This window comes from Theropithecus gelada, chromosome 16 (genome assembly GCF_003255815.1).
Source record: "Theropithecus gelada isolate Dixy chromosome 16, Tgel_1.0, whole genome shotgun sequence".
NCBI lineage: Eukaryota > Metazoa > Chordata > Mammalia > Primates > Cercopithecidae > Theropithecus > Theropithecus gelada.
In genome coordinates, this window is record NC_037684.1 from 59614854 (window position 1) to 59626419 (window position 11566).

Sequence of the window (11566 nt, forward strand, 5' to 3'; positions counted from 1 at the left end):
ATGGCTTACTGGGAGCACCATTAGTTTGCGGTCTATTCATTTTGTATTTGGTAACTTTACTGATATCTCTTTTTATTTCTAGTGACATTTCATTGATTGAGGGTTCCCAGATAGACTACCATATAAGCAAATAATAATTTTTCCCTTTCCTTTCCAATATGTTCCCTTTCATCTAGTGGTACAATATCTATTTCTTATAATATATACATGTTTTTAAAATCACTTAAAACCTGTACAATATCATAACATAACATACTCATCTTTAAACATTTCAAGAGTATAGTAAGATGATAGGATTTAAAATAAGTCATAGATATTATTCCTGTAATATTGAGTATGCCAGATTAGAAGTTGCTGGAATAATTAAGTTGCACAGAGATTTTCCACGTTCTGTTTTTGTGCCTGTTATGACTTTGTTGCCTATCTAAACTGGTTATAAAATTTAGTCTAAGATATTTTTAATGCTAAGAAAATAGTTGATTTTGTTTACCTTCATGTCATTCTACAATTGAGGGCAACTTGTAAACATTTGTTGGTGTTAATGTTGCAGAGAGTTGGGGAAATGGATGGAGGTAACCAGACTGAAGGTTCAGAGTTCCTTCTCCTGGGGATGTCAGAGAGTCCTGAGCAGCAGCGGATCCTGTTTTGGATGTTCCTGTCCATGTACCTGGTCACAGTGGTGGGAAATGTGCTCATCATCCTGGCCATCAGCTCTGATTCTCGCCTGCACACCCCCATGTACTTCTTCCTGGTCAACCTCTCCTTCACTGACCTCTTCTTTGTCACTAACACAATCCCCAAGATGCTGGTGAACCTCCAGTCCCAGAACAAAGCCATCGCCTATGCAGGGTGTCTGACGCAGCTCTACTTCCTGGTCTCCTTGGTGGCCCTGGACAACCTCATTCTGGCCGTGATGGCGTATGACCGCTATGTGGCCATCTGCCACCCCCTCCACTATGTCACAGCCATGAGCCCTGGACTCTGTATCTTGCTCCTCTCCTTGTGTTGGGTGTTCTCTGTCCTCTATGGCCTCATCCATACCCTCCTCATGACCAGGGTGACCTTCTGTGGGTCCCGAAAGATCCACTACCTCTTCTGTGAGATGTACATCCTGCTGAGGCTGGCATGTTCCAACATCCACGTCAACCACACAGTATTGGTTGCCACGGGCTGCTTCATCTTCCTCATCCCCTTAGGTTTCATGATCACGTCCTACGCCCGCATTGTCAGAGCCATCCTCCGAATACCCTCAGCCACTGGGAAGTACAAAGCCTTCTCCACCTGTGCCTCCCATTTGGCTGTGGTCTCCCTTTTCTATGGGACTCTGGGTATGGTATACCTGCAGCCCCTCCAAACCTACTCCATGAAGGACTCAGTAGCCACAGTGATGTATGCGGTGGTGACACCCATGATGAACCCCTTCATCTACAGCCTGAGGAACAAGGACATGCATGGGGCTCTGGGAAGACTTCTCCAAGGAAAAGCCTTCTGGAAGTTGACATGAGGGGTAATTTTGGGCATTGAAGTGGAGACGGAAAACTTCCTCCACCGTGAGCAAGGCCTATCGGGGAGATAGGAGTGATCAGAACATAGGTCCAGCTCACAATGAGTTTATGGCTTTGTGGTGAAGCAAAGACACCTCTGTCGAACCCAACTGCAGCTGCACCAGACCCATCTGTTTCAACTTCTATGTAACAAGGTGTGAGTTGTTTTTCAGTGGCCATGGGTCCTTAGGTCATGTGACCTGAGCATGCTCGGATGAACCAACCTTGAAACCACAGGAGAAACTAAGTGCTGGAACTGAAGCTTTTTTCTTTCTTTCCTTGTTTTTTTGAGACAGAATCTGCCTCTGTTGCCCAGGCTGGAGTGCAGTGGCACGATCTCAGCTCACTACAGCCTCCTCCTCCTCCTGGGCTCAAGCAATTCTCCTGCCTCAGCCTCCTGAGTAGCTGGGACTACAGGCATCGGCCACCACGCCTGGCTAATATTTTTTGTATTTTAGTAGAGACGGGGTTTCACCATGTTGACCAGGACAGTCTCAATCTCCTAACCTCGTAATCCGCCCGCCTTGGCCTCCCAGAGTACTGGGATTGCAGACGTGAGCCACCGGGCCCAACCATAATATTTGTACTTTTAGTAGAGACAGGGTTTCGCCATGTTGGCCAGGCTGGTCTCGAACTCCTGACCTCAGGTGATCCACCTGCTTCAGCCTCCGAAAGTGCTGGTGAGAGGTGAAGTCAGCTGGATTTCCTGAGTCCAGTGGGGACTCCGAGAACTTTTCTGTCTAGCAAGAGGATTGTAAAATGCACCAATCAGCACTCTGTAGCTAGCAAGGGGATTGTAAAACGCACCAATCAGTGATCTGTAGCTAGCAAAGGGATTTTAAAATGCATCAAGTAGCACTCTGTAAAATGCGCCAATCAGTGCTCTGTAAAATGCACCAATCAGCAGGATCCTAAAAGTAGCCAATCACAGGGAGGATTGAAAAAACGGCATTCTGATAGGATAGAAATGAAACATGGGCGGGGACAAATAAGGGAATAAAAGCTGGCCACTCCCCCAGTCAGCAGCAGCAACCTGCTCAGGTCTCCTTGCATGCTGTGGAAACTTTGTCCTTTCACTCTTCACAGTAAATCTTGCTGCTGCTCACTCTTTGGGTCCGTGCCATCTTTAAGAGCTGTAACACTCACTGTGAAGGTCTGCAGCTCCATTCTTGAAGTCAGTGAGACCACAAACCCACTGGAAGGAACCAACTCTGGACACACTGGGATTACAGATGTGAGCATTTAATAATTTAATACCTGCCTCTGGTTTTGCCGCCCAGATTCTCAACTTCAGGAGAAGCAGCTCCACTCTTACTGCTTTCACTAACTTCATTTCCCTAACACTATATTGCATTGTTTTAATACATTCTTCTTTATCCTATGGGAACAATTGTCTCTTATTATTGTTTTCATTTGAATAGCTCTGAGGTAATAAGATTGATCTTTTTCCGGGTATTTGTTAACAATTTGCATTCTTCCGTTAATCACTCTCATGCATTTTTTCTTTTTTTTTTGGTTGTGAATTGTTCAGTTTCCAGTACCATGGAATCTCTAGGTATGTCTCTCCTTCAGAAGTAACCATGACCCTGAATTCTGTGTTTGTCATTTTCTTCCTTCACTCCAACACTGTGGAGTACAATTCAGCATGAGATTGGGGTAGGGACACAGAGCCAAACCATATCAGTGTCCTTTCACCTACAGATGGACATTTGGGTTGTGGGGCAGGCAGCCTCTAAAATGTCTCCCAATGATTGCTGCCTCCTGGTATTCATGTATGTGTATAGTCTTGAGTGTGGGTGAAATCTAGGGACTTGCTTCTAACAAATAGAACACAGTAAAACTGATGACATCTGAGATTAAGTTATAAAAGACTATCACTTCCATCTCCTCTCTTTCTGGCTCTCTTCTCTTGATTGCTCTGTGGAAGGAAGCAGACGAGTTTTGAGAGGCCTTAGCAGCAAGGAACTGAAGGCGGCCTCCAGCCAACAGACAGCAAGGCACTGAGGTCTCCAGTCCAACAACCAGCAAAATGTTGCAACTTACCAATGACCATGTGAATGAGCAGGGAAGCTTATCCTTCCCTGGTCAAGCCTTCAGACAGCTGCACCACTGGCCGATACTCTTAAGGCAGCCTCATGAGAGAATCCAGACCCAGTATCTCTGAGGCAAATTTGGCATCCTAATTAAGATGTGCTGTAAGTTTAAAATACACATACCAGAGTTCAAAGACTATGAAATATAAAAATGTAACTTTGGGAGGCCGAGACGGGCAGATCACGAGGTCAGGAGATCGAGACCATCCTGGCTAACACAGTGAAACCCCGTCTCTACTAAAAATACAAAAAAAAATTAGCCAGGTGAGGTGGCGGGCGCCTGTAATCCCAGCTACTCGGGAGGCTGAGGCAGGAGAATGGCGTGAACCCAGGAGGCGGAGCTTGCAGTGAGCTGAGATCCGGCCACTGCACTCCAGCCTGGGCGACAGAGTGAGACTCCATCTCAAAAAAAAAAAAAAAAAAGAAAAGAAATATAAAAATGTAAAATCTCTCACAATTTTTTATTTTTTAAATATTTTTCTTTTTTCACTACAACTATGACAGATGAAAAATTTTAAATATTAACATGAAGTAGTAATATTTTAGATTATTGAATTAAATAAAACACATCATTAAAACTAATTTCATCTGCTTCTTTTTACTTTTATTGAAGTGGCTCTTGAAAAATTTAAATCACATATGTGGTTCATGTGAAATTTCTATTGGATAGCACTGCTCTGGATGATAGCTTCTTCTTCCAGAAATGACTTGTTTTTGAGTCTGGCAGGCAGAAAGGACAGGAGTAAATCTCTTTTATCCAACCCATGATGGAGTTAGTTGCTTAAAGCCGAGTTTCATTCTTTGCGAGGCTTGGCCTATTTCCGATGATGCCTTACTCCTAGAATGTACGGCACGCTCAAAGTCCCAGTTCAAAGCTGAGAGTGTTTATTGTACTTTTCCCTTTGGCAGGACCTTACCTGCAAGTTTTCTCTCTCCAGCCCCATAAGCCGCAAAAACTCTGCCCACTTCTTAGCCTCTCAGCTACACTCTCTGCTATCTCAGTCCCTGTGCTGGAGTCAGCAAATGGCTTTTGAGGGGAAGCAGTTCAATCATTAGCAGTCTGTTCTGGGGATTCCTTTCTCTTCTGGGTTTTGGCCCAAGTCAGACTTGGTAGCTCTTTTTCGTCTGTCAGACCTTTGGTAGCAAGGTCATTTCTTTGCTTGATGAGGAGCAACAGTCTAGAGTGGTCCTTCTGAACCAGAGTTCCCTGAGGGCATTAACTGAACGTCCTAAAACATACATGCTGTCATGTACTAACTTCTGTCCTATGCATCTAGAATGTTGCCAGCTATGTATATCCTTGGCTTAGAAAATAGTCAAGTCATTTGTGTAGGGCTTAATTACCTCATGGAAACTGAGTTGAGAAATGCGAGTGTCAAGATCTTGTTAAGGTAACTTAGGTCACATGCCACATAGAACCATCACACTGTGGCCAGGCCAGTAGATATTCTGACACCCCTACTCTGGAGCCTTGGCTGGAACCGCACCCCCTGGAGCCACCTGGATGCCAAACGGAAATTGGCAGCTGTTAGAAAGGGAGAAACAGAAGTCGGACAGACCATAAATGTTCACCACCAGTAGTTATCAATAAAATAAAACGTAGAGTCCCAGTTTACACTCCAACATGTAAAAAGCTTAGAAATCATCAGTCCCATTCCCACAAGAAAGAGTGGAACAAATTCGAAAGCAACAGCTCTTCTTAGATTCCTCAGAGAACTAAAGTCACAGGGCAGACTGCTGCTCCGAAAACGGGAGAGAGGTGGATCACGGCTTAACTAGAATAGAAGCCCAGGAGCAGAAGCCCACTGCTGGGGCCAGTACAGGTACACACACCGAGACTGCGATTGACAAGCTGGAGAATCGGTGTGAACGCACTTGGGAATTAGAAACTCTGGGTTGAGGTGTGGGGAGTCTCAAGAGGACCCTCACAGTTTCCTGACTTTTACCTCCAGGAACACCACCAGATTCTTACTGTGAAGATTGTAGAAGAATCCTTTTATGCTTCTGACAGGGGGAGGAGAAAAGCAACCCCTGTCAGACCCCCAAACAGGAATTCTGAAATATGCTGAGAGTATATTTCCTTAATAATGGCTGGCTCTCAAGGGAGATGATTTTACCAGAGCCTAACCCACTGTAGGTTTTTGTTTTGTTTTTGGAAATAGTTTTGCTCTTGTCATCCAGGATGGAGTGCAATGGCGCAATCTTGGCTCACTGCAACCTCCACCTCCCGGGTTCAAGTGATTCTCCTGCCTCAGTGTCTGGAGTAGCTGGGATGACAGGCATGCGCCACCATACCTGGCTAATTTTTTGTATTATTAGTACAATAGAGATGGAGTTTCATCATGCTGGCCAGGCTGGTCTTGAACTCCTGACCTCTGGTGATCCACCTGCCTCGGCCTCCCAAAGTGCTGGGATTATGCGTGTGAGCCACCACACCTGGCCCCCATGATAGGTTTTACCAGAGCCTAATTGACAATGTGGGGGAAGAAAAATATCCAGCTCCCTCTAACCTTCAACATGGAGGAAGGGAAATACCCAACTCTAAACGTCCTGTCTTATTTAGGGGAGAGGAGGAAGCTGAGTAGCACTTGTGAAAGTAACAGTGCAGGGGCACCGACTCATCGTGAGACCTGAGTGAGACCAAGACCTAATCACAGGATTACAGAATGCTTTCCTTGCCGCTCCATCTCACCACCACATCAGCAGGGCTCCTATGTAATAACAGGATTACAGCGGAAAGAACTGCAAGGCTCCAACCCGATTTAAAAAGGAATATCTAGAGAAACCCAAAGACAATAGGGAGATAAAAACAAGGACACCAGAGAAAATTCTACTCACTGATATCTATGGTTACAACAAACAGTAAACACAGCCTAACTTCTGGCCATATAAACACAACACTTCCCACTAAAGGCCTATTTGTCACAGTTCCCTTTACCCATTCATGATGTCCAGCATTCAACAAAAATTACAAGGCGTGTTAAAAGGCAAAATGCACAGTCTGAAGAGACAAAACAAGTACAAGAACCAGAACCAGATATGACAGAGATTTTGGAATTATCAGATTGGGAATTTAAAATAACTGTGATTAATATGCAAAGGGATCTAATGGAAAAAAGTGCACAATATGTAAGATGGTTAACGTAAGCAGAAAGATGGAAACCTTAAGAATCAAAAGGAAATACTAGAAATCCAAAACACCATAACAAAAATGAAGAATGCCTTTGATGTGTGCAGAGTGAATGTTTGTGCCCTAGTCAAAATTCGTGTGTTGAAATCTAATCTCTAATGTGATGGTATTTTGGGGGTGAGGCCTTGGGGAAACAATCAGGTCATGAGAGCAGAGCCCTCATGGAAGGGATTAGTGCTTTACAAAATGAGCCCTAGAGAGCTCCTTTGTCCTTTGCACTATGTACAGATGTAATGAGAAAACAGCCACCTATGACTCAGGCAGTGACTCTCATTAGATACCAGGTCTATTGGCAACACCTTGATATTGGACTTTCCAGGCTCTGGAACTGTGAGAAATAAATTTCTCTTGTTTATAACCCACCCAGTCTATGTATTCTGTTATAGCAGCCCAAGTAGACTAAGACAATGGCCTCATCAGTAGACTAGAGGTGCCTGAGGAAAAATAAAAAATCTGTGAACTTGAAGATATGTCAATAGAAACTTCTCAAACTGAAAAGCAAAGCAAATAGAAAAAAAAATGAAAAAACTAAAAGAGAATATCCAAAAACTGTGGGACAATTATGAAAGATGTAACTTATACATAATGGTAGTACCAGAAGGAGAAGAGAAAGAGGGACAGAATAAATATTTGAAGTAATAGCGTCTGAGAATTTTCCAACATTAATAACAGACACCAAATCATAGATCTAGGAAACTCAGAGAACAACAAAATAGGATAAATATCAAATAATCTACATGTAGAAATATCATATTTAAACTTCAGAAAATGAAAGAAAAGAAAGAAAAACTTGAAAGAAGGCAGGGGATGAAAAACCAACTTTACCTACAGAGGAAAACAAATAAGGATAATCTTGGATGCTGGTCAAAGGGCACAAAGTTTCAGTTAGGCAGAAGGAATAAGCTCTGGAGTTCTACTGTACAGCATGACAATAATAATAATAACATGATGTCCTTGAAATCTGCTAAGAATAGATTTTTAAATGCTCTCACTACACATACACACAAAATCATAACTATGAGGTGATGAACATGTAAATCAGCTTGACTGTGGTAATCATTTCACAATACATACATTTATTAAACCATGCCTTATAGCATAGGTACAATTTTTTTATTTCTTAATCATACTTCAACAAACCTAGAAAAAATTCAATGAAAATACTATAATTGTTCAACTTTCAGACTGTAAAAATTGAAAATGCTATTTATCATAGCCATTGATGGTAGGGATGTGGGTAAACAGACACTATCATAATCCAGTGAATTTGTAAGCTGGTGCAAAAGTTGCAAAAATTAAGAGATGTGTGTATGCATATCTCAAAATGTGTATTTGCACATCCTTTAATCTGATAAAGTTATTCATAAGAATTAATCACAGGGAAACACTTCTAGAGATTTGGAAAGACAGCACCGTAAGAATATTCATCACAACCCTGTTGCTGCAAAACAATTGAAAATAACCCAAATTATATAGATAGAGGTTTGATGAAATAAATTGTGGCTTGTATGTTTAACGGGATACTGTGCCACCATTAAAACAGATACAGCAGGATGTTAGTCTTCGTTATGTAAAAGACTGTATTGCATAATATGTAGGAAGAACAAGCAGGCCACAGAACAGTATGGTTCTACTGATGTGAAATGGGCACATCACATACACGGGAAATCGCCAGAGTTAAAAACACAATTTTAAGAGGCGTTAACAGTGTGATTTTTGATGCAGTGAAGGAACATTTGGATTTTTATTTCCTACCTGACAAAATAATATCATCTGAATGTTTCCACTATTAGGTATAACATTCTGAATAATTTTTAAAATACATACATTTACACTGGGAAGGAAGGAAGACAGGTATGCAGGCATCCCTCCTTTCTAGGAACTACATTTATGGGCATGTATTTTCTGAGCAAGGAGCTTTGAGAGAGCTAAGTAAGACTTTGGAGGAGAAGTTTATATTGGATATTCTACATTGAAAAATCTAAGGACCTGATTGTAATATAAACATTTACTCTTTCAAAAACTTTATCATATGTGTGAGGAAGGTGACATTAAATGAGAGAAAAAGGCATCATAGGGAATGGAGAGGAAACATTCCTTTTATGACCTTAAGATACATCATGTATGTATGAATGTAGTTTTAATTTAGGGGGTTCTTTTCCTCTCTAGACCTTTCCTGTTCCCTAAACATCCAGCAGGATTCTTTTTTTTTTTTTTTTTTTGAGATGGAGTCTCGCTCTGTCACCCAGGCTGGAGTGCAGTGGTACGATCTCAGTTCACTGCAAGCTCTGCCTCCTGGGTTCACGCCATTCTCCTGCCTCAGCCTCCTGAGTAGCTGGGACTACAGGTGCCCGCCACCAGGCCCGGCTAATTTTATTTTTGTATTTTTAATAGAGACGGGGTTTCACCATGTTAGCCAGGGTGGTCTCGATCTCCTGACCTTGTGATTCGCCCACCTCAGCCTCCCGAAGTGCTGGGATTACAGGCATGAGCCACCGCGCCCAGTCAACATCCAGCAGGATTCTTATGTGGCAGCGGAGAGACGAAAATGAAGGTGAAATAATCCATCGCACTAGGCCCATGGTTTTGGTTTTCTAAAGAACTTTTTAACAAGTTTTTAACAAAACAACAATAAAACAAAACAAAACAAAGAAACAAACAAAAAAACTTCCCCTATTCTGAACTGCAGGGAATCTCACGTCCTAACCAGAAGGAAATATTGCAGAAATACTCTTGGTCACTTAGGCTGTGACTGACCGACTGGACATTCTTTGTAGGACGTTTGTTACTTTCCAGGCGCACAGAACTACAAGGCTTTAACTCTACCCAGAAAGTAGGCACAGCCAAAAACAGGGTAAAACTTGCCCACAGGGCTTGCCCGGTAGACCTGACTTCATATTAACATCTTTGTTCATCTCTACAGAAATTATCATCATGTGGTATGTATGATGCTTACTTATTTCGTCTACTTTTATAGCATGTGAGCTGCACGAGTGCACAGACTTCTGTCCATTTTGTTCACCAATGCCTTGGAGGACTGTCCAGATCATAGAGGTAATCTAATAAGTATTTGTTGAATGAATAAATTATGTAACGTTTCCTAATAGGACAAATACGTAACACCCATCTTCAAGCATCAGGAGATAGAAAAAATAGTTCTGGCTGAATTTTTCCTGGTTACTGTCTTCATGGGAAATTTTTCTCAGTCCAGAAAAGGCAGGAAAGGAAGGACCCCATCACCTCTCAGGTCAGTGATCTCCTCCCCAAAAATATTCGCCACAGAGCACCCTGAACATCAGGGTTTCTGAGGCTGTAGATAAGAGGGTTCAGCATAGGGTTGATAACAGTGTTGAACACTCCAACCCCTTTATCCTTGTCCGAAGCCTCCCCTGAACCCAGTCTCATGTAGTTGAAGATACCTGTTCCATAGAAAAGACAAACCACAGTGAGGTGGGCACCACAGGTGGAGAAGGCCTTCTTCCGGCCCTCCACTGAATGGATTCGTAGAACTGCAGCGGCCACGTGGCTGTAGGAGGTGATGATGAGAACCAAAGGTGCACCTGCCATGATGAAACCCACAGCAAAGAGCAGCAGCTCATTGAATTGTGTGCTGGAGCAGGAGAGCCGGAAAAGCTGTGGGAGGTCACAGTAGAAGTGATTGACCTCGTTAGGGCCACAGAAGTTGAGTGTGGATATGGCCACAGTGTGGGTCAGTGCGTTGGTGAAAGCACAAGCCCAGGACGCAGCCACCAACATCCTCTGGACTGTCTGACTCATGCGGGTGCTGTAGGTGAGGGGCCGGCAGATGGCCAGGAATCGGTCATAGGCCATGGCGGTCAGCAGGAAGCAGTCCATACCAGCCAGAAGGTGGAAGAAGAAGAGCTGGGAGAGGCAGGCATCATAGGAAACTGTGCACTTGTGGGACAAGAGACGACCCAACATTGCAGGCACAGTGACAGTGACACATCCGACATCCAGCACTGATAGGTTCCCCAGGAAGAAGTACATGGGGGTGTGGAGTTTGGGCTCCACCAAGACAGCTGCCAGGATGCTGAGGTTGCCCCCAACTGTGACCAGATAGGCAAAGAGGAAGAGCACAAAGACCACAGACTGCATCTCTTCTGTTTGCACCAGGCCCAGCAGAGTGAACTCAGCAACAGCAGTCCTGTTGGTCCCAGCTTCTGGCTCCATGAGTTCCTATAAGGACGTGTCCCAGCAGGGGAGGTATCAGTTCACTCAGTTCACATTAACATTTTAAACCATTTATGTTCAAAGCCCCATGGCGAGTCCCCAGGCCATCCCTCACTCGTTGACCTCCTCCATCACCTCAGTGCCTTCACTTTGCTCTTGGTTGAGATGCCCAGTGCCACCACCACCTTGTCCCTCTCATCCTCTGCTAGCTGAAACACTCAGAATACTTGGAACAACATGAGAACTATAGTTAATAAAGTATATTGCATTCAGGATTGTTGCTGAGTAGATTACAGCTGTCCTCACCACAGGGGGGAAACGGGTAACTGTGAGATGATGAATATGTTAATTTGTTTCACTACAGTAACCATTCTCATAAGATCATGTTCTATACCTTAAATATAAACAAAAACTTTGTTTTAAAAAACACACAAGGCTTCCTCTATGAATACAGTTAGATTTAGATGAAATTTTCCTATTGCTCTCTGGGGGATTGTCCCAAACTAATAAGCAGGTTTCAAAATAGAAATCCAGAGAAACTAGAATGC

At 43.2% G+C, this 11566-nt stretch overlaps 2 protein-coding genes across 2 annotated transcripts; one reads left to right on the forward strand and one right to left on the reverse strand.

Moving 5' to 3' along the window:
- Positions 1-514: 514 nt before the first annotated feature.
- On the forward strand, positions 515-1504 carry LOC112609944 (olfactory receptor 1D2). The gene has a single exon (XM_025363159.1). The coding sequence runs from the start codon at positions 542-544 to the stop codon at positions 1502-1504; it is 963 nt and encodes a 320-aa protein (XP_025218944.1). The 5' UTR covers positions 515-541.
- An 8566-nt stretch (positions 1505-10070) lies between these two features.
- Positions 10071-11066, reverse strand: LOC112610077 (olfactory receptor 3A2). Its single transcript, XM_025363379.1, has one exon. It carries the CDS (start codon positions 11016-11018, stop codon positions 10071-10073), a length of 948 nt encoding a protein of 315 aa, XP_025219164.1. The 5' UTR covers positions 11019-11066.
- Positions 11067-11566: the final 500 nt, after the last annotated feature.

Bases quoted from the DNA above. Each gene is read 5' to 3' on its own strand.
- LOC112609944 (XM_025363159.1), top strand. From the start codon at position 542: ATGTTGCAGAGAGTTGGGGAAATGGATGGAGGTAACCAGACTGAAGGT.
- LOC112610077 (XM_025363379.1), bottom strand. From the start codon at position 11,018: ATGGAGCCAGAAGCTGGGACCAACAGGACTGCTGTTGCTGAGTTCACT.